The following is a 24256-nucleotide window of genomic DNA, read 5'->3' on the forward strand; positions in this document are numbered from 1 at the left end:
CTGGTGTTTATATCCAGTCCACTTATGTTCTACTTGTTTCCGTTATTTTGTTCATTAAGTTTTGCAGCTCTTCTATGGTATTGGAAAACACTATTGTATCATTTGCATACCGCAGGTTACTGAACTTGATTCCATTTTAATTGATATGCCTTCATCAATATCTTTTAGAGTTTAGAGCCTCTTAAAAATGTGCTTTGAGTACAGATTGAACATCAGCGGTGAAATTATGCATCCCTGTCTAACTCCCCTTAAGATTTTGACCTGATCTGTATATTCTCCATCTATTAAGAGCACTGTTGATTGATACAGGTTAGCTATTATTTTCAGGTCTCTTCCGTCAATCCCTGTCCTCTTCAGCACTTCCATCATTTGTTCATGCCTGACTCTATCGAAAGCCTTCTTGTAGTCAATCAGGCATGCAAAAACATCACATCTGACATCTCTTCATTTCTGAAACAACAATTGCACGCTAAATAAAGCCTCCCTCGTACCAACAGCGTTCACAAATCCAAACTGATTGGTCGCAATTTGTTTTTCGCATTTTCGGTAAATTGTGGTAGTAATAAAAGAAAATCTTCCTTTTAAATAATTTCAATCAAATGAAAAGCCGCTTTACTTTATATTTACATGTTAACTTAAATAAAATACTTAATCCATTCTGCCAAAGCTTATTTCGCAAAATTATCCCGCGACACCTGTACAAACGCCTTTGAAAATGTCCGACAAGTCCCAAGCAATTTGACCTTTATAGGTTCCACAACAGATTTCGGAACCATTGTCGGTATGTCTTCAAACTAATCAAAAGATCGCCGTCCGTCCGTTGGACGGACAGCCGGGCGGGCGGCAATCTATAAATCGCGCTTAAGTGCCAATGTAATTTTTCATTAATCGTTTTAAAGCATATTTTATGTTGAAACAAAGTAAAGGACCCGCTCTTTGGCGATCGGCGCCCCCCAACATCCCGGTGACCGTGTGCACCGCACACCCTGCACAATAGGTAAAGTCGCCTCTGCAGTCTATCTTCAGCTGTTCAAAATTTAACCTTGTCATTGTTGGATGTTTCTTAGCCGCAATAGTCTTTTCGTCTTAGTTCTCTCTCCCTCGATCTTTCCTTTTACTATTCTCTCCTAGGAGCTCCAGACCAAGTTGGGACATGAGCTTCCCCAGCGTTCGCCTTCAAGTATCTCTGTCCCTGGTTGCTCTCTTCCAGGTGTCCACCCTCAATATATCTTTAGCATCGGTTCTCACTTCGTCTATCCACTTCTTCATTGGTCTTCCTATTCTCTATTTCTCAGTAGGTAGACTAGGTATGATGTTTTTCCAACTTTCATTGTCTTGATAAAGTTCTCGTTCCTTGTCCACTCTTTGCATAACTTCGTTTGAGGTATGCGATATGCTATATGCATGCAATCTTAAGGATTCTTCAGTAGATCCACATTTCAAAGGCTTCCAATTTATTTTCTGTTGATGTTTTAAGAGTCTACGTTTTAACTTCACAGAAAAAAGTCGACCAGACGTAGCATTTTGATAAACGTAGTCGAATTTCGAGATTTATTCGAGACTTACATAGCAGTTGATTTTTTTCGATAGATTTCCTATCCTGTTCTATTCTCGATCTTATTTCTAAATCAGTATTTAGGCGTTTATCAATCCAACATCCCTGGTACTTGAGCTTGTTGACCTGTTCTAAAATGTGCATGTTTATTGCGCAAAATTGAGGTCCATTTTTGTTTTTTTTTGGATTGCCATCTCTTTGGTTTTCTTAATGTTTATTTTCATACCAAATTGCTCACACGACCAAGCTGGTTTTGTCGATGCGTCGTTGTACTCCCAAGTCTACCATAGGTTTTATTTATTTTTAAGTTTAAAAAAGTCAGATAATTTTCATGATTACATGTACTTTGTCAACTACAATAAATAGCTTGATATCAAACTTACTTAATACGTAATTTTCCACCACTTACCACCGTTAGTGTTGTTGTTATTGTTATAGATATTGTTGTTATTGATAACGCATCGTACCAAAATGTAAAGTCTAAAAAATCTTCCAAGTCCGTATCTCGATAAGAGGAAATAAAACAGTGATTACGAACCAAAAACATATTATTTTTAGATACTTATATTAAAAGTCGATTTATTCAACATTATGAAAATATATTAACTGAATTTTAAACCATATGAAGCAATCCTAGAACAACATGGTTTAATTATTTTGATGTTATATTATCAAATCATTTCACGTTTCTTCTTATTATATTATTATATACCCACCTACATATTTCAGTGAGCTCACTGTCTTCAATTTCTGCTTTTATTTGCGAGTTCCACAGTAATTCAGCACGTCCTCTTTTACTCCTATTTGTTTCCATTTCCAATAGACGAAGAGCTAGAGCCGAAAAATCATCGTCAAAAGTATAATGGAGTTTTTCCTGTGAAATGTGTCCATTGTATATTGACAATTATGACCCCTTTCACGCTGACACCTCAGTGGATACAGGAAGTAGCAATAAGGGATGAAAGGGAAAAGTTAGTGCAGTCATTAAAGGTTCTCACCTCCTATTTTGTTAAACCTCCATCGATTTGCATGAAAATTGGTGACTAGTTAGAGCATACCTCAAGAAATAAAACTGATTTGGTGCCCACTTGTACTTTTACCCTGGTGGGTGAATACCACCCCTTCCCGCGGTTGAAAACAATTTTATTATAACCCTATATAACCCCACAAATCGATATAGGGACAAATTTTAAGTAAAATTTGTTATATCATGTTATTAAAATAAATCAATACTTTTTGAGTTATTAAAGATCAAAGATTTGTCTATTTAAGAGCATATGCGTGAAGTTACGGATAATAAAACGAACATATTAATTAATTGTATGTTAGTAAAATATTATTTTTATATTATTTCGATATTTAATTGAGTTTTTTCTATTAATATAAACTGAATATGTCCAGAAACTGGGGATGTCCAATAATGGGTACATTTGACATATTCGAATACACTTATTCTAAATTTATCATATCGAAATAACATAAAAATAATATTTTACTAACATACAATTAATTAATATGTTCGTTTTATTATCCGTAACTTCACGCATGTGCTCTTAAACAGACAAATCTTTGATCTTTATTAACTCAAAAAGTATTGATTTATTTTAATAACATGATACAGTCGAACCCGCTTATTGGAATAGTCTTCGTGCCAAGCAAAAGTATTCCTATAACCGGGATATTCTAATAACCGATCATCGATGGCTACTGGAAACATTTCGGGACCTCAAATTTCTATTCGTTAAAGCGGGATATTCCTATAACAGGGATTCTAATAAGCGGGTTTGACTGTATAACAAATTTTACTTATAATTTATCCCCCTATCGATTTGTGGGGTTATTTAAAAAAAATGTTTTCACCCCCGAGAAGGGATGGTATCCACCCCCAGGGTAAAAGTGCAAGGTGGCACCAAATCATTTTTATTTTTTGGGGTATGCTCTAACTAGTCACCAATTTTCATGCAAATCGATGGAGGTTTAACAAAATAGGAGGTGAAAACCTTGAAAGACAACACTAACTTTCCCCTTTCATCCCTTATTGCTACTTCCTGTATCCACTGAGGTGACAGCCTGAAAGAGGTCATAATTATCAATATACAATAGACACATTTCACATGCCAAACTCCATATTACTTATGACGATGATCCTTCGGCTCTAGCTCTTAGACTACAAGTTCTCAGCGGAATTTTTGTTTCGTCCATCCTTCTCATTTCTATATGTATACCTGAGTAATTTTCGTTTTTCTATTTTCTTTTATCCAGTACCAATAAGATTGTGTTTATTGAAGCTTTTTTTCCTCGGCTATATAAAAAAAGTAGATCTGTAGTTATCAGGAAATCAAAATATCTTAAATATCGATATATTTTATTCAAGTTGTCGCAATAATTATACAATCATTCTACTAAATTATCTGATAAAACGCGAATTTGTAACCTTCCCTTCAAACCTATTTAACATCTGGCTTAGGACATAAATGCGACTCTAAGATCTTGATTAAGGTGGATGCTATTTCAATGACTGTTTCAGAGCATGCTTTTCTCAAGTCCTTTATGAAGCAAGTGTAAAACTCTTCAGAATTCCTACAAAAAACAAACTTTGAAATTACTAATTTCATATTTGTTAATAGCTTAGCGGTGTCTAGTCGAACAAACTTTTATGTACGGGAACACTGGAACAGGGAAGTTTTAATTGTGGAACAGTTTAAAAATTTTGAACGTCAGATTACGAAAACGTTCCATGTATTCTGTCGGACAGAACATGCAATTGATTTGTTACTCTTTCATTAAACTCTCATTCAAAAAGCAAAACTCAGACTGCAATTACTAACCAACATGATTCCTGTCATTTGACATGTTCTTCGTGTTCCATTCATTAAAATGCAAAGTTGGCGATAAACACCAGTCTGATTTTTGCATGAGAGTTTAATGAAATGGTAACAAAGCAATTGGACGTTCTGTCCGACAAAATACATGGAACGTTTTCGTAGTCTGGTGTTCCAAATTTTTAACCTGTTCCACAATTAAAACTTCCCCTGTTCCAGTGTTCCCATACATCAAAGTTTGTCCGACTAGACACCGTTAAGTTATTAACAAATTTTCAGCTTGCTATTAATCAACTTTTTTTTGGTACGCGGGATCCAGGTCTAATACTATATATAAAGTAAAAATGCTTTTAAATAAATTATCATATTATGTAGCTAATTTTTTATTTTTGACGTGTTACTGAAAAGTTGTACTATGACCGTAAAATGAGTTTAAAATTTTGACTAAATCAATTTAAAAAATTAACTTTGTCATACGAATATTCGTATTATATTCATAATATATTCATTAAGTATTCATATTAGGTATATCTAATTAGATATCCATATTATTTAACATATTTCATATTTTCTGTTATCACCTCCATATTCTGTAACATGAATAATAGGCCGGGCCGAAAATTTTTTTTTCCACTTTTTCTATACGACTAGTTGCCAAAAGTTGTGACTAGTATTTATATAATCCTATACGAAATTTGGGCCGGTTTAAAAAATAATTAACCGGGCCCCCTGGCCCTTAAAATTTTTTTTGGGTCAAAAAATTTTTTTTTCAAATTCTTGTACAAGGCTAGTGGCTAAAAGTTGGAACTACTATTTATATAATACTATATCAAATTTGGGCCGGTTTAAAAAGTAATTAACCGGGCCCCGGCCCTTAAAGAATTTTTATTTTGTTAAAAAAAAGCTAGGGGCTATTAAAAAAGCTTCTGTTGTCATATTATATTGTTAAGCGAAAGAAAGATAATACAGTCGACAGGAAAAAATACTTAAGCTTTTAAATGCCGTTTTAGAAGATCTAAACTAAATTTTCAAAGGTAATACAACGCTGGTCATCGACAAAAATAAAATTCGGAGAGGAGTTAAGGAAAACAGACGGCAACTCCAGCACGAGAATAAAAATTTAAATAAGTCAATTAAAGGGCTATACTGTGATGAAAGAAAATATCAAACCATGGTTTTCGGAAACGCGAGGCGAATTATGAAAACTGAAGACCATATAGCTTTAATTGAAGGACCCGGTAATTTATATTTTGGGTACTTAGCTCTTAGCCATTCTCGTGTCATAGATATTGTCGAAGGAATATCTATTATTATTTACAAAGCCATAATATAGATCTAATCAGTTTAAGTGTTATGGGATGTGATGATACAAATGTCAATACGGCTGTAAGGTGGAATCATTGGAATTATAGAAAGGCGAGTGCATAAACCATTACAGCGGAATGTATGCCCGTTGCACGCTACTGAACTTGCCTTGCGATATTTTCTGCAAAAACTAGATGCGCACACAAAAGGTCCCTATTCATATTCTGAGCTGATTGGATCCCTTCTTCCCAATTGCGAAAAAATGCCTGTTATTAAATTTAAACCCATAGAAGCTATCCTGCCTCTTGTAAACGATCTAAGTCCAGATCAAAAGTATTTATTCAAACTATATAATTATATAGTTTTCTCCAATTATTATAATAATAATAATTTGAGATGGAATATGTTCTCAAAGTGTGGCAGAAAGAAGTCCAGGATGGCACAAACACGTTGGTTCATGACAGCGAACCGCATTAGAGTTTATGTAGCTACAACTGATCCTTTGTGAAAGCTTAAAGATTTTAGCTTAGTTTGTATTACAAGACAAGTATATTCTCGTTTGAGGTTTGAGATAAAAACTTAGCTAAGATTAAAATATGGTACCAGGCATCTATGGAAATTAATACAGGCCTCGAGAGATTTTCCGAGTAATGTCTCATCAATTATCAATAAGGTTATTCAAGACAATGCTTAATTTGCACACCCGGAAGTCATTCAAATTCAACAGATTCACGTTAACGTATTAGAGAGGTTGCTGTCAGAAAAATTTTAAAATATAGGACGGCTGGTATAAAAATTGCGTTTTCATTACATACATCTCATAGTGGGCGGGTGGAACTCGCCATGCAGCTACCTCATCGTGATGAGTTCTGGGTTAAATAAATAATAATATACAAAATAATGTTAAATATGTCCATAATAGTTCAATGTAACAACCTTTCGTGCCGAATATTGATTCAAGCAAAGAGCAGCACAGTTCACAGCGCAAAAATAGTAAATAAATATGAATTGTTTACCCCTCTTTTATATTTTTAGTCCTGGGGGCTGGTTAAATTTTTTTAAATCATGATGAAAATTTCTTAATGAGATAGTAGCATCGATATTAATATTTTGGACACTAGCCCGCCCCAAAAATAAAGCAAAAAAAAAATTTTTTTTAGGCCCCCGGGGGCCCGGTCAAAAATATTTTAATTCGGCCTATGTTTGGTACACAGTATTAGGACTACAATACACACCTTTTTTTTACTAGCCCGTTTAAAATTTCCCAAAAAATTTTTTTTGCACTTTTTCGGCCCGGCCTAACGAATAACCTATTAATTATTTAATAAATAAATTGTCATGGCACCCAAAAACATCTCATATTTTTATTTTATTTAACATTTTTATTTTGAGTATGTTTTTGAACTATATTTTTTGGTGAAAACCGTCAAAAATTGGTTTAACAAATTTCAACGTGGTGGTACGTCTATTTTTGATAAGTCACTCCCAGGTGTCCCTAAAACGGCTACCAATGAGAATAACGAAAAATAAATTCATGATCTCGTATTAGTAGACCGCCGACTGAAGATGCGTTAGAAAGCTAAGACAGTAGGCATCTTAAAAGATCTCGTTGGTCATAAATACTGCTTGAAATTTTGGGCATGTAAAAGCTGTCTGCGCGATGGCTGCAGCGTTTTCTAACCATAACCCGAACAATAAACGCAACCATGGAACCATGAGACAACTTCAGAGCAGTGGCTGATGCTGTTTAAGCGTAATCCAAATGAGTTTCTACGTTGTTTCATAACCGTTGACGAAACATATTTCCACCGGTACTCACTAGAGACAAAGGAACAGTTGATAAAGTGGACGTCATCCCACTAACGTTCTCCGAAGAAGGCGAAGACTATTCTATCGGCCGAAAAAGTTAATTGCCACCATTTTCTGGGATTCACACGGTGGGATCTATATCCACTTACTGGAAACGGACAAAATGACCATGGGGCTTTCTTCTTCTTCGTCTAGCCATTCACGTCCACATCTGAACATAAGCCTCTTCAAGTCTTCCTTTCCATTGTTTTTTGTTGTACGCTACTTGTAGCCAATTTCTCCCGGCAGTCCGTTTCAGATTTTCCCATTTAAATTTTAATGATTTTTGTACCACATCGGTGACTTTGGTTTTCTGTCTTATCCATTTGTTTGTTTTTCTCTCCTTAAGTGATATGCCAAGCATTGCTCTTTCCATCGCATGTTGAGTGACTCTTAGTATGTTCATATTCTTTTTTGTAATTGTCCATGTTTGTGCCCCATATGTTAATATCGGAATAATGCATGCATCAAAATGACCATGGGGCTTTACTATGCCGCATTATAGGCCTGATTCGATGCCGAATTTCAGAAAAAAACAGCCCCAATTGAAAAAAAAAAACTCTTTTACCATGACAACGGTCCTGCTAACACCTCCGCTATTGTCATGGCCAAATTGGTCGAATTGGACTACAAACTGCTGTTCCATCCAACGCATTCTCCAGATTTGGGCCTGTACGACTTCTTTTTGTTTCCAAACTTGAAAAAGTCACTCGCCGAGAAGAAATTTAAGTCGAGTGAAGAGTTCATCACTGCCACGGAAGCCTACTTTGCAGACCTCGAAAAAAGGTATTTTTCAGACTGATTAAGGAAGGTGGAGAATCGTTGGGACAAGTGTATCGAGCTAAAAGGAGACTACGCTCAGAAGTAAATTGCCAGTTTGCCAAAATTTTTGAATTTCTTTTGAAGGCTACGTACTTGTCGGAACGCCCTAGTACGAGTATATGCTCCATAATTATTGAATACGGAGATGGATTTGTTGCTCGTATACGGCGCTTATGATTTTTATTTGGTGTTATTTGATAGATTTTTGAAAAATATTAAAAACCTATTTTTCGGTTTTTCATTAAAGTCTATTTATTGAGATATTAGACCGTTTGTATTAAATGCGATCAAATTGCTAAGCAAATACACTTTTAAACAAAAATTTATTGTAATACTGATGAAACTAGACTGATGAAAAAAGTTTCAACATAATAACAACATGCTAAACTACACTTCAGCCAAGAACTTAAAATACGCTTTTAAATTAACAAAATGACGCACCTTTGCTATTTTTAATGAGAACAGAACTGAAGCGTTAAAAACTATGAGGATAATACTTAGTTCAGTCACCTAAATAGTTAATTAGCTTTATTGTTCAGAAAATATGTGGGTGGGAGCAGACTTGGTAGACTCTATAGCACACCTTAAAGTTTTTAAAAATACGTTATTTAACGGATAATTATATTCTTGTAATAATACAGTATGTCAAAGCCAAATGGAATAAATTCATTATTTCGTAAATAAGCGTTTTTTGAAATACATCCCGAAATAGGTCGATTTTTATTTTTAAATTATGATTTTTTAGCATATATATCATATTAGTGACGTCATATCTGTCTGGGCGTAATGACGTAATCGATGATTTTTTTGAATGAGAATGGTCGTGTGAGAACGGTTTTTGAATGGTCGTGTGTTAGCTCATTTGAAAAGGTGTACAGTAAAACCTCGATAAAACGGACTAATTGGGGGGTGTCCGGTATAGCCGAAAGTCCGTTGTATAAAAATAGGTTTAAAATAAATTAAAAAAACGTTTATTTTAAGTTTTGTACGCACCTTTGAAGTTTGCGTTTTTTTATAATTAGAAATGTTACATTATGCTACAATAATAATTTTATTGAAATTCTTTGGGGATGTTTTGGGAAATACAGTGACTTTTTTTTCATATTTGGCCGAATTAGAGGTCCGTTATATCGAGGTTTTACTGTATAAACAAAATTTTTAATTAAATTAATTAACACAAAAAAAATGTTCGTAATTTATTTAATTTAAAATACATTTTACTGCTGTCAGAAAACAGAAATAAAATATTTATTTGACAAATAAACAATGGTTTTCGCTTAAATTAAACGTTCAAGCTGCCACCTATCTAGCTCTAAGCAGTTTGAACATTTAATTTAAGCGAAAAGCAATGTTTATTTGTCAATAGACATTTTATTTCTGTTCTATGACAGTAGTAAAATGTACTTAAATAAATAAGTGTAAAAATAAATTACGCACATTCTTCTTTTTTGTCAATTAATTTAATTTAAAAAAATTTTCGACATCATATTAGTGTAAATAATTATTTTAATCAAAAATGAATAATCATTTTCAATTTCGTTGCAACACGAAACTACAGCCGCATCATTATTCCAGTTTAATCAGAGAGTGCAGCAAGCACCTCTACCGGTTTCGAAACTTATTAGTTTCTCGTCAGGAGGCACGTATGCTGCTCTCTCTGACTCAACTAGGACAAACACCGGCGTTTTTTAATTATTTTAAATATTAAAAGATCGATAATTAATTACCTACCTTTCAAGCACGACCCCTATTTTCGTTAAAAAATGATCATCGATTACGTCATCACGCTCAGACGGATGACGTGACTAGTATGATATATATGACAAAAAACTGAAGGAACTCCTGGGAGTGCCGCCGACAGAAGTGAAAACTTCTTATAGTATATAAATTACGAGCTCAATGCTTTTTAGCATTGAGCTCCAAATTTCGTATACGAAATTTTCGAGCAATATCGTATACGCGATGCGTATGCACTATGCTATTTATGTATACATACACATAATTTATATACGCACAAAATTTATTTCAGCGAAGTGATGACGGTCTCAAATTCAATACTTTTTCCCCATCCAAGAAGTGCACAACGTCCCTAAAGAAATTTTCAATTTAAAAATTTATTTCGTCAAAGCGATGACGGCCTCTAATTTAATACTTTTTCCCCATCCAAAAAGTGCACAACGTCCTTCAAGAAGTTTTCCCTTCAAATATTTATTTCGTCGTAGCGATGATGGTCGCGATGACGGTCGCTAATTTAATACTTTTTCCCACTCAAAAAATGCACAATGTCCCTAAATAAATTTTAACTTCAGAAATTTATTTCGTCGAAGCGATGACGGTCCCTAATTCAATACTTTTCCCCCATCCGAAAAGTGCACAACGTCCCTAAAGAAATTTTCACTTCAAAAATTTATTTCGTCGAAGCGATGACGGTCGCTAATTTATTAATTTTTCCTCTTCCAAAAAGTGCACAACGTCCCTCAAGAAGTTTTCACTTCAAAAATTTATTTTATGGAAGCAATGACGGTCGCTAATTCAATACTTCTTCCCCACCTAAAAAGTGCACAACGTCCCTAAAGAAATTTGCACTTCAAAAGTTTATTTCGTCAAAGCGATGAAGGTCGCTAATTTAATATTTTTCCCCATCCAAAACGTCCCTCAAGAAGTTTTCACTTCAAAAATTTATTTCGCCGAAGCGATGACGGTCGCGATGACGTTCGCTTATTCAATATTTTTCCCCATCTAAAAAGTGCACAACGTCCCTAAAGAAATTTTCACTGCAAAAATTTATTTCGTCGAAGCGATGACGGTCGCTAATTTAATACTTTTTCATCATCCAAAAAGTGCACAACGACCCTTAAAAAGTTTTCACTTACAAAATGTATTTCTTCGAAGCGATGACTTTCGCAATGACGGTCGCCATTTTAATACTTTTTCCCATACAAAAAGTGCACATCGCCCCTAAAGAAGTTTTCACTTCAATACATATATGTACGTACAAAATTTATTTCGCCGGAGAGATGACGGTTGCGAATACGGCCGCGAAATGAATCCTTTTTCCCCATCCATAAATAGGTTTTACATTTATTTTAAATTTAAATACTTCTATACAATTTATGTATAGATACACATAATATAGATACGTAGAAAATTTATGTCGCCGAAGAGATGACGTTCGCGATAACGGTCGCGAAATAAATATTTTTCCCCATCCTAAAATAGGTTTTACATTTATTTTAAATTTAAATATTTCTATACAATTTATATGTACATATAAATAATATATAGCATAAGCGATGACGGTCGCGAAATCAATGCTTTTTCCCCTATCCAAAAATAGCACAACGTCCCTAAAGAAGTTTTCACTTCAAAAATCATAATTTAAAAATAAAAAACGACCTGTTTCGGGATTTATTTCCAAAATCGCTCATTCACGAAATAATGAATTCACTCCATTTGGCTTTGGCACACTGTATAGTATTAAATAGTAATAAAAGCATTACTTGCAACTTTGGCTAAGGCCCTGTATATCGTATATGGTGGTATTTAGCTTTAGAAGCGGTACACAATGATCCAGTGTATCCGATATTTGTTCTATGTAACATCTAGCGTCTGATATTAAAAAAAGTTCTGAAAATAAAATTAAGTATTAAAATATTTATAAAATTATTTATCAATTCACAATTTAAAATTTTATTGCGAATTCTTCTTCTTCGGTCTGTTTGCATCCACGTCTGGGCAAAGGCCTCCCATAAGTTCTCCATTCTTCTCTGTTTTGTACTATTTGGTACCAGTTTCTCCCAATTTTTGCTTTGATGTCTTCTAGCCATCGTTTTTGTGGTCTTCCTCTACTACGTGGTCTCCAATGTACAATGTTTCAAGTGTACCTTTCTATGATTTGCCGTGCCACGTGTCCAAACCAGTTCCATTTCATTTGCGCATTTCTTCAAATTACATCTTTCACCTTCATTCTGCTTTCGCAAGTCCTTATTTCGTATATGTTGCCTCAGAGATACTCCTAACATGGCTCGTTCTATCGCCTTCTGTGTCGTTCTCAGTCTATTGGCTGATGCCTCTGTAAGTGTCATGGTTTTCATTCCATAGATCATGCATGGTAGAATACAACTGTTAAATACACTTTTCTTTAGATTTATTGGTATCTTTTTGTTTTTCAACACATCACTCAGTCTTCCTACTGTTGCCCAAGTCATTCGGATTATTCTAGTTATCTCTGCCGTTTGATTCTGTTTGCCTAGTTTGATCGTGTGATCTAGGTATATACTCTTCGACACTTTCGATCTCACTTCCAACTAAGTCGATTGCGATATTTTGATTATTAGTCATTAAATATTTTAAATCGATTTTCTCAGATTCTTTCTCAGTTCCTCTGTATTGTTGCTTATGAGTACTATGTCATCGGCAAATCTTAGATGATTTAAAGATCTGCCTTCAATTTTAGTTCCGCGTTGTCCCCAATTTAACTTTTTGAACACATCTTCTAATGCAACAGTAAATAATTTTTGAGAGATAATGTCTCCCTGTTCCTCCTCTGACTTCCCCTTGACTCCTCTCTCTGTTCTTATTTTGCTTGTTGTTAGATCTGATACATTTTTATTTGCATAGTTGCATTGTCGTATGGGTGTAACAAAAATACAGGTCATAAATTAAACCACATATTCTGTTACCAAAAATAGTTCGAATGAACCTAACTCACCTTAGTACAAATATGCACACAAAAAAAGTTACAGCCCTTTGAAGTTACAAAATGAAAATCGATTTTTTCGAATATGTCGAAAACTATTAGAGATTTTTTGTTGAAAATGGACATGTGGCATTCTTATGGCAAGAACATCTTAAAGAAAAATTATACTGAAATTTGTGCACCCCATAAAAATTTTATGGGGGTTTTGTTCCCTTAAACCCCCCAAACTTTTGTGTCCGTTTTAAATAAATTATTATTCTGGTGCCATTAGTTAAACTAAATATTTTTAAAACTTTTTTGCCTCTTATTATTTTTTCGATAAGGCAGTTTTTATCGAGTTGCGGCTTCTTTTTTAATATGTTTACATAAAAATTTTATGAGGGTTTTGTTCTTTTAAACCCCCCAAATGTTTGTATACGTTCCAATTAAACAATTACTGCGGTACCATTAGTTAAACACAAACATAGTGTTTTTAAAACTTTTTTGCCTCTTTGTATTTTTTTGATGAAGCATCTTTTATCGAGATGTGGCTTCTTTTTTAATATGGTTCAAAATATACCTAAAAATGTAAATCATAAAAAAATAAATTTTCATATTATTACCAAGTCTCCATAATCGTACTTTACCATATACAAATATGTGGTGGATTTGACAAATATTCAAATATCTCGATAAAAACTGACTTTTCGAAAAAGTACTAAGAGACAAAAAAGTTTTTAAAAACTTGTGTTTAACTAATGGAGCTACAATAATAATTAAATTGAAACGTACACAAAAGTTTAGGGGGGTTTAAAAGAAACAAACCCCCATAAAATTTTTATGGGGTGTCCAAATTTCATTATAATTTTTTCTTAAAATAATACGGCCATAACAATACCACATGTCCATTTTTAATAAAAAATCTCTAATAGTTTTCGATATATTGGAAAAAATCGATTTTCATTTTGTAACTTCAAAGGGCTGTAACTTTTTTCCGTGCACATTTGTACTAAGGTAAGTTAGGTTCAATCGAACGATTTTTGGTCCCAGAATACGCGATTAACTTTATAACCTGTATTTTTGTTACACCCTGTATATTTTAGGAGTAGGTATTCTATGTATATCTGGAATCAATTCTTGTGTTATCAATTCCTTCTAATACGGCCCAGAGTTCTGTGGAATCGAATGCCTTATTGTATCCACAAATGCCAAATTAATAAGAGGTTCATTGTATTCGTTATACTTTTCGATAAGTGTCTTTATCGTCTGTAGGTGTTCTATGGTACAGGCTGGTAACTATAGAATTTATTTGATAGTCTGTTATTAATTATTTTGGTAAGCAGTTTGTACTGATGTGGTGATAGGCTTATTGGTCTGTAATTTTCGAGCTTGTGTTTGGTAGAATAGATTACACTACATAATAATATCGGCAACAGTTCAAAGAAAACAAACAATTTATTCAATACGAAAGCAGAACAAAAATAAGAGAGAAATTACTCACCATATGCTACCTCTGAATTATTTTTACAAACATACTCGGTTACTTCGTTATCTATTTTTTTCCAAGTTTCCAATCCCTGCAAATTGCTGGAATTGAAACAATCTGAAACAAAATCCATTGACCTTTCAAAGCAGTCGTCTAGTCCAGGTCGTAAAAAACAACGGTCGCTAACAAATCCAAAAGGTCTAACGTCTTTTCTATGTGTAATCTTCAACACATCAACTGGTGGAGTGTAGTTTTGGCCACATTTTGTTTGTGCTGGTAATACAGTCTAAAATATAATAACTTTTCAGTCTAAAATACAATAACTAAATATGAGCAATATTTTTACTTTTCGACCACTTCTCTGCGGGGCGTCCCTGGATTTTTACCAAATTTTAGTATATTTATCATCATCATTCAACCCGGATCTATCCAATGCTGGATATAGATCTCCCTCAGCCTTTTACATGTATTCCTGTTTTGTGCTGTTTGCATTCAATTTTTGTCGATCCAAAGCAATTGGTCTCAGTGAAGTTAGAAGAAGAGGAGAAGAAGAATATACTCTTAAATCTGGCCACTTATTCCATTTCAACGGAGAAGACGATTCATCGAATGGAGGAGTTGGATTCATCGTACACAAACAACATGTACCAAACATATTAAAAATAGAAAGTGTAAGTTCGAGAGTTATCACTCTAATCTTAAATAAAAATTTATATCATTTTTAGTCAGTTGCAATGGAAAGCCAAAACTGTCTTAATTTTAACTTAGTTCAGAGAGTGCAACCAGCCAGGCACGTAGCCAAGGTAGGGGTCCGGACGCATCTAAACATTCCGTATATGTATTTGGAACCTAGGAGTTTTCTATTGGTTCGTTGCAGCACGCGGTCATATTTTAGCCAATAGGCGGCGAGGTCCCAAACGCATATACGGAATGTTATTCGGTTCCAAATTCATATACGGAATGTTAACTATTCGTACACTGAAAAAGATGTTTTTATTAGAGTCTGTTAAAAGGAGATTAATTTTAAAATACTTGTTGCCGTATTATTAAATAAAAATAAAACAATTATAGTATTTGGAATGTTATTTGGTGCGAAATTCATATACGGTATGTTAAAATTCGTAGAACAAAAAGAGGATTTTTATTAAAGCCAGTTAAAATGAGACTGGTTTTTAATAGTATATTATACATTTTATATACATTTTATGATACATTTTATTATACATTTTATTATACATTTTTAATAGTATATTTAATTATGGTCATTATGAAGCGAGTATAAGGGATACGAGCGGCGAGTTTCGTATAGAGTACGAGCTTCATAATGATAATTAAATGCAAGTTGTCAGTATGACAGTTTGTTTACATATTTAGAACTGTCAAAGCGTATATATTTGACTCGCCATTGGTTACTGCGCGTGTGCCACCTTTATCGCGAATGTCATATCGCGATTCTATTGGTTAAAAATCTGTATCATATTGAAAAGGTAGTGACATCATAATTGATATGTTATAGTATGAGAATAGAAAAATTATTGTTAATGTATTATTAAATATTCATAAGGAAAAAGATTTTCCTGTAGTTGGCTGTATACCATATAATACAAAAAACGAATAAAGTCCTTTATAAAAGGTCTATATTTAAAATCCCTAAAAAGGGCTACATCACAGAACTAGTTTTCGATTGGTTGACCAATCATCATCAGTGCTTTCCTAAAATGAATATAACCTTATAAAATGGTGCAAAGGTTTTAAAATTTTGACTACGGTTAAAAAAAGTTGTACGTTATACTCACGTGATCTTACATGCTAACCACCAAAATATTTGTAATTATGTAATATATGTAAATAAAATTTGTAATATTATATTTTGGTGGTTAGCAGGGTAAGGACACGTGAGTAGGTATAAACTACGACTTTTTTTAAACGTAGTCAAAATTTTAAAACCTTTGCATCATTTTATCAGGTTATATTCATTTTAGGAAAGCACTGATGATGATTGGTCAATCAATCTAAAACTAGTTCTGTGATTTAGCCCTTTTTAGGGATTTTTATAAAGGACTTTATTCGTTTGTTTGTATTATATGGTATACAGCCAACTACAGGAAAACCTTTTTCCTTGTGGATCTTTAATAATACATTAACAATAATTTTTCTATTCTCATACTATAAATATATCAATTATGATGTCACTACCTGTATCATAATGAACTTCATTATGATACATATTTTCATTAGGATACAGATTTTTAACCAATAGAATCGCGATATGACATTCGCGATAAAGGTGGCACACGCGCAGTAACCAATGGCGAATCAAATACATACTCTTTGACAGTACTCAATATGTAAACAAACTGTCATACTGACAAACTACTTAATTTGTTTGCGTTACAAAATTAATAAATTTGAATATATTTTTTTGTGAATGATCATATAAAAAATCGTGTAAACAACTTGCATTTAATTATCATTATGAAGCTCGTACTCTATACGAAACTCGCCGCTAGGCGGCTCGTTTTGTATCCCTTATACTCGCTTCATAATGACCATCATTAAATGCTCGTTGCATAATATACTATTAAAAACCAGTCTCATTTTAATTGGCTTTAATAAAAATCGTCTTTTTGTTCTACGAATATTTAACATACCGTATATGAATTTCGCACCAAATAACATTCCAAATACTATAATTGTTTTATTTTTATTTAATAATACGGTAACAAGTATTTTAAAATTGATCTCCTTTTAACAGACTCTAATAAAAACTTATCTTTTTCGGTGTGCGGATATTTAACATTCCTTATATGAATTTGGAACCGAATAATATTCCGTATATGCGTTTGGGACCTCGCCGCCTATTGGTTAAAATATGACCGCGTGCTGCAACGAACCAATAGAAAACTCCTAGGTTCCAAATACATATACGGAATGTTTAGATGCGGTCAGGACCCCTCTCAAAACTACCTCGGCTTTTGTACCAAGGCAGCAAGTTTATCCATAAGTTATTATTAACATTTTCGAATAAAATGAACGTAATTATTATTATCTTTAACTAGGATTATTTATGTTTTTATTCGGTGTACGGATCAACTTATATCCAATTTAAAAGCAGATTTAGCAAAAACGAAAATATTCTATTAGCAAAAATTGAAGTAAAAACAACTTTCTGTGTAAAAGGTAGATATATTTATTTGAAAACCCCAATAAAGGGCTACATTAAAAAGCAGAACGTTTTCACTCTAAAGAGAGCATCATCAGTGTTCTAAGCCTAAAATAAGTATAACCATAATTAGTGAAGACAAAAGTAAATTTTTTTTTTACCAAGATAAAAAATTAGGTTATACTCACAGGCTCTACATGCTAAATACATGGGGTAAAACCCTTTAAGGGTTTTAACCCATGTATATATACACATATACCTACATATATACAACAATCACTACTTATTGAATTTCTTAGCCTGAGCCTCTAAATATTTATTTGACCAACTAAAAATTGAGCTTTTTGCTTCATAAGTAAGCCAACACACATTGTCGTTAATGATTTCTCTCATTTGTTAGAGTATTCTGCAATATTAGAACTCAACGAATAAATGAAATAGATAAGAAACCCTAAATTTTAAGCGTTTAAGGAAGCCTTGAGGTGGTCAAGAACCAAAGTTATGGCAGTTTTAATTTAACTTTAATCTGACGTATCAAATACGTGAACTCTATTACTGCTGGTAGTATAAAGCGACATATTATGCGTCACTGCATAAGGTCACCTCCGTAGGGACAAATAACGAATGCACAAGAGCATGTACCTCCAGCTGCCGGAGGCGATTTTACAAAATATTCCCACTGTCAGCACAAGCTCCGCCTTCTACACATAATTCGTCATCCAGAACTGTAAGTGTAAGTACCCGTACCCGCTATCAACACATCTTACAAAATATACCCGATTCCAGCACATGAGGTGCCGTTTAAATCCACAGTGTTTTTGTATTTTCACTAAAGTTTTCTATCCATTTACCGCATTGCACACTATAATCTATCTCGGTATTATTTCGGTTTATATTTGTTCGTACGCACACGTTAAAAGTAGCATTATCAGAACATGATTCAATCTCTAACACATCTTCGGGTATATTTTGTAAGATGTACGGATACTTCTTTTCGCAGGTATGTATACTTCTTTTCTGGATGACGTATTCGTAGAAGGCGGAGTTTGTGCTGAGAGCGGGTATATTTTGTAAAATCGCCTCGTGGAGCACACCATGGCCGGTGACAGACGCTCTCGTCAGTCGTACACCCACCTAATTTTTACGCAGGCAGGGTCTCTCTCACCCACCGGCCATGGTTCGGTCCGGGAGCTGTAAGCCAATATGATTTCCAATATGAATTTGATACACCTTACCTCAAGTTTTGGTAGTACACATTCAAACGTATCTTTAGAGTACGATGGCCTCAATATGTAAGCATGATGCATAAAACCTAAAAAAACATTTGCATTACATACTATTAAATTTGCATTAATGCTCGTATTACTGGTTATATTTTATAATTATTAACGTTAATATTAAAGATCGCTTTGCGGAAAACCACATCTGCGTTAAAATGTTTCCAAAAATGTATAAAAATAATAAATATTGATAATAAATAAGAAATAATATTTACCCATAAAAATAAAAAAAGCAATTTTTTCCATTTCAAAACATACAGGTACAACACACAGACAGCAACTAGTGTTAATATACAAGATATAAACAGTTTTTAATAATTTTATGAGAAAGCCCAACATTATTTTTCTTACAAGACATACGTGGTTGACCCTGAACTTGAGAAGAATATTTAATGAACAATTTTGCATTAACAACTACTTAGTATTCCCATATTTAGATCGATAATTAAAAATAAACAATAATTAATATTTATTGGGAATTGATCACAAATTTAAAGTTAATATAAGTTTATTTTAACATTTCTATTTCGACTTTGGAAATCATTCGCAAAATACAAATTAAAAAATTTTCTTTTGTTATTTTGTATTACAAAAAAAAATCTTCCGATAATTTATATTCCAGGAGCTATGGCTGTTTTGTGGCCGAAAGGAGACAATATTGAAAAATAAATCGCCACGCCACTTACTACTATCATTGTTTGATTTGCGTGTATAGATATAATGCTATGTGGAAATGCGATCAATGATTGTCCCCGTTTAGGATTTTGTCCTCTTCAGGGTTTGTAGTGAATGTATAATGTTGGCAGCAAAAGCAAACAGTCCGAAAAACACACTGGGGCAAGCGCCGTATCCTGGTGTTTTTTGGATCCTGGGTTATGCCGGACGGTGGTGTCCAGAAGGCTAAGAAGTCAACAGAGAAGAAAGTTTGATGGATTGTTGTTGGTTCCATAGACATTTACGTGTACTGTCCGTGCTTTGCTCTAGACCAATCTCCCTAGAAACCATTGTACAACGACAGGCGAACCTGCGTCCCTCGTCGGCGGTCAGGAGGTGGCTTTGAGGAGGAGCGCGGCGTGGACAGTGTGCGTTCGAGTGGAGAAAATAGTTGCGGCTATTTTCTTGGGACGAACAGGTATAATTGTGCAATGAAGTTGGGAAACCGCAAAAAACCAACTTCTCCCTGTTCGGGGTAGGGAAGAGGAGATGTTAAAGGTGGGTACGGAAGGCTAACGGGGTAGCCTCGAGGATGTTTTCGTACTCTACCGGGAGTTCGTCAATGCATGTTTGCAATAGAGCGGACGGTAAATGAATCTTTTTGTGTTTGGGCTTTCGGTAGAGTACGTGGCCGGAAGATGAACAGGAACATTTGAGAGTTTCTTGTGTGTCGGAGGGGGGATCGTTGATTACTTTGATTGTGAAGTTCCTGTTCAGAGAGTTTATTCTCTCGGTGATTTTGGGGATGTTTGAAATGTTATGGATTTCGTTTGAGGGATATCTCCAGTGCTCGTAGTTGCATACACGCAAGATTCTACGTTCCGCTCGCAACAACCTCTCTTGTTTTGCTCTTGAGCAAAGAGTGTAGAGACATGACTTGTATTCGATTACTGGTCGAATAAAGGTCTTGTAAGTGTGAATGAGAGTCTTCTTATGTGTCTTGCCAATTCGTCCAGAGAGAGGGTTGAGAAGTCTGGCCCTGTTCCTTACCCTATCTAAAGTTGCCTTTAGATCTGCGTCCCAGTTAAGAGTCCTGGTGAACAGTACTCCCAAATAGGTCGCAGTCGGGCTAACAACAAGCCTTTCTCCCAACAGTCTCAATGGATATTGGTCGTCTTCATTAATTATGATTCTATGTGACACACAAGGGGCGCGAAACACAATTGTTGTTGTTTTGTTCGCGTTCAGCGTGACTCTCCACTTACAACACCATTCTCCGACCCCGTCCAACAGAGCCTGGGATCTTCTATGGATGAGTCTTGGGTTGTATCGAGAGGTTGTTGTGAGCAGAGCCGTATCGTCTGCGTACAGAAACAGCCGAGTGCCTGGGATATTTTGATTGGTGATATCGCTGTTGTAGATGATGTACAACAACGGTGCTAGGACTGAACCCTGGGGAACTCCAGCTTGTGGAGTGAAAGGGGTGGACTTTTGATCGCTTATTTTCACTCTGACAGTTCGGTTGTGGAGGTATGAGTGTACAATTTTGGTAAATTGTAATGGTAGCCCGATGTCCAGAAGTTTCCGAACAAGTCCGTCGTGCCAGACCTGATCGAAAGCCTTCTGCACATCCAGAAATGTGGCTATGGCGAATGAACCATCGTTGATGGTTTGGGTAACTTTAGTTGTGAAATCTATTAATGCATGTTTAGTAGATTTACCAGACTGGAATCCGTATTGGAATTTTGGTATGATGTTGTGGTTTTGGAGAAAGTCATTGAGCCTCTCTTTTAGGATTAGCTCAAGAACCTTGCCCAGAGTGTTGATTAAAGATATTGGTCTGTAGGATTCCACGTCGGTTGGGGGTTTGCCTTTTTTCAAAAGCATGATGGTATTGGCCACTTTCCAAGGAGTAGGAAAGTGGCTATTTTTGAGGCATGCATTGAATATTTTAGTTAGAAGAGGGATGATACTCTCAGGAAGTTTTTTGAGGCACCTTCGGTTGATGCCATCGGGTCCGGGAGCGCTGTTTTTGCCAATTTGGCAAAAGCTCTCCGTTTCCCTGTTTGTGAGGGGGTCCATGATTGGATCATAGACTGGAACGTGGTAGTTGAGAGTAACATTTACTATGTATTCTGTGTGGAGTTTGAATAAGCGATCAAAGTTCGGGTTATCTGGTGTTTGAAAATTGTTTTGAAGCGAATTTCTGAATGCTTCGGCTTTCCCTTCTGGGGAATTGACTATGTGATTGTTGACCAACAGATGAGATGGTTGCGAGATAGTTTTTGTTTTGTCAGGACTTTGAATTTGTGCCAGAATTTACCACCGTCTCTGCAGTCCAGTTTTGAGGTAGTATCTTCCCACCGGCGAGCCGTTAGGTCAGATATCTCTCTCTTTATCCTGGCGCAGATCCGGTTGGACTCTGTTTTGATTAGTGGATTTCTGTTGGCCTTGTATTGACGTAGAAGACGTCTTTTTTGTTGGATTTTGGCAATGATGTATTGTGGAAGTGCCGGTGATGTATAGGTTATTTGTTTAAGTGGAATAGCGTGCGTGATCGCCTCGGTGATGAGGTTCTCAATTTCGGTTGCACTGGTGTCGATACTATCGTTAGTATCAAGTTCGCCTAACATAGGGAGATTTTGAGTGATGAAATTTTGGAATTCAGTCCAGTTAGCGTGACGATAGTCTCTTATAGTTCTTGGAGGGTTGGGTTGTTTTGGAGTTAGTATGTCAGTGTTGACAAGAAGTGGTACGTGGTCTGACGTCACTGAGTCACCGATGTGGCATCTATCCTCGAACCGATCCAGAATGTTACTAGTAACTAGGATGTGGTCCACAATAGAGGCCCCAGCAGCGTTCAGAAACGTGTATTCAGTGTTGGTGATTCGAGAGATAGGAAGGTCTAGTAGAAAATCCGTGAGGCGGATGCCTTCTGGGTTTTGACGGTGATCACCAAACTGTGTGTGTCCACAATTCAGATCGCCCATCAACACGGCCTTGCCGAGCCTTGAAAAATACTCTAGCAAATGCCTGTTGAGTGGTTGATCCGGGTGTTTGTAGTAAGAGACTATCGTGAGGGTTTCGTTATTGGGGATATGCCAGTGGCGGCTCGTACCACTTTAAGAAGGTAGTGCCACAACTCGGGCAGCCGCCAAAATTTTTAGTGACGGATTCACGATATTGTCAAAAAAAGGTATACTGACAACAAAAACTAAAAAAAATATGCGCGGATACTTTTATCTTATGTACATATCTTAAGTTTATTGATCTGAGGTGCCAAGCAATTGTCCAACATTGATCAAAACAGTTCCGTAAATTAATTAATAATAAAAACCTCTTAACCTACCACCAGCATTTACTGCTGATAGTGCTTGAAAATTGTTATTACGATTTAGTCTCTATTTACCAATTTATAAAAATAATACTATTTCATTATTCACACACATGCACAAATTTTTGTAATGTCACTTTTAAAGTTTACGATATATGAAGTTCATTCTTCTATTTTTTGGTTGCAAAGTTTTCAATGACTTTATACTTAAAATTATCAATACAATTTACAAAATGCTTTTCTGCAGATAGCATACCTAAAGCACTAGGTTTCGATGTAAACATCGAAAAACAGCGTTCTGCTTCAGATGTTGATATAGGAATGGTAACTAAAATACTTAAAAGTTTAATAGTTTCTTCAAATGTGCTTTTTGAACCTTCCCTCTACAATAAAACCGATAGCGAAACAGCCCCAGAGGTAGTACTTAATTCGTCTCGCTAATACAGTACCTACTTCTAATTCAGTTTTAAACCGAGTTTTGCTTAAAAATTAAAATTGTCTCCAGTCTCCATGGTTCATTAAGAAATGATTCGGAGAACTGATGCTTATAAGCAGAAAACTTCTCCGACATAAATAAATTAGAAGCAACTAAATGTCCGGAGAAGGTAGACCTTTGAAAGATCTGGTACTTTGAATAATATGAACCTTTAAGTCGTTGTCTAATTCGGCGCTAAAATTGACCAGCTCCTTAAATATGCCTCTATTTTCTGAATTTTCTTTTTCGTCGTGACCTCTTAAAGCTAACTCGAAAGCTCCACAACACCTTATAACATTTGTAGTTTTTTTTTCTAGCGAAAAACCACCAAAAAAAATTTTAAAATACTAATCTTTATTGTCAATTAATAAATTAAACTTAAGAAATAATCAAAATATTATCAAAATACCCACGATCATGATGCACCAAAAGTTTAATTATAAATACAAAAACTTTTTAACAGAAAATATACATAATAAAAGCGACAAACCAGCACGTAAAGAAACTCAAAATAAATAGACCTGGCTTCATACCCTCGTGCCTGGCACAGAGATTCTAATGTTAAGGTATACTAATAGTCCAATATAGCTCTTTCTCTGTCACTTACATATAATGCTCGTAAAATCTTTCTCTCTTTACTCGTGCCAGTACTGACTTCGGCGCGAAGGAGATTCTCCTGTCGAATACTCTCCGCTGTCGGCAGGGATTGTATTGCGCCCATAGTTGCCATATTTTATATAATTTATGAAGATCAAAAGAAATACACACAAAAAATTAATAGGAATTAAAAAGTTTTGAAGATAAAAAATATGTTTATGGATAGTTAGCAAGGTA

At 34.9% G+C, this 24256-nt stretch overlaps 2 protein-coding genes across 6 annotated transcripts in view; one reads left to right on the forward strand and one right to left on the reverse strand.

The window, feature by feature from the left end:
* LOC114332180 (monocarboxylate transporter 13) overlaps window positions 1-24256 on the forward strand; it is a 216540-nt gene that overhangs the window by 31270 nt on the left and 161014 nt on the right. The gene's annotated exons all lie outside the window — the stretch shown is intronic.
* Window positions 3904-19282, reverse strand: LOC114332184 (uncharacterized). The gene is made up of 5 exons (XM_028281921.2): window positions 19175-19282; window positions 18915-18991; window positions 14532-14802; window positions 11853-11979; window positions 3904-4135 (listed from the first exon to the last, which is right to left on the reverse strand). Exons 1-5 carry the CDS (start codon window positions 19203-19205, stop codon window positions 4003-4005), a joined length of 639 nt encoding a protein of 212 aa, XP_028137722.1. The 5' UTR covers window positions 19206-19282; the 3' UTR covers window positions 3904-4002.

This window comes from Diabrotica virgifera, chromosome 8, assembly GCF_917563875.1.
Source record: "Diabrotica virgifera virgifera chromosome 8, PGI_DIABVI_V3a".
Classification (NCBI taxonomy): Eukaryota; Metazoa; Arthropoda; class Insecta; order Coleoptera; family Chrysomelidae; genus Diabrotica; species Diabrotica virgifera.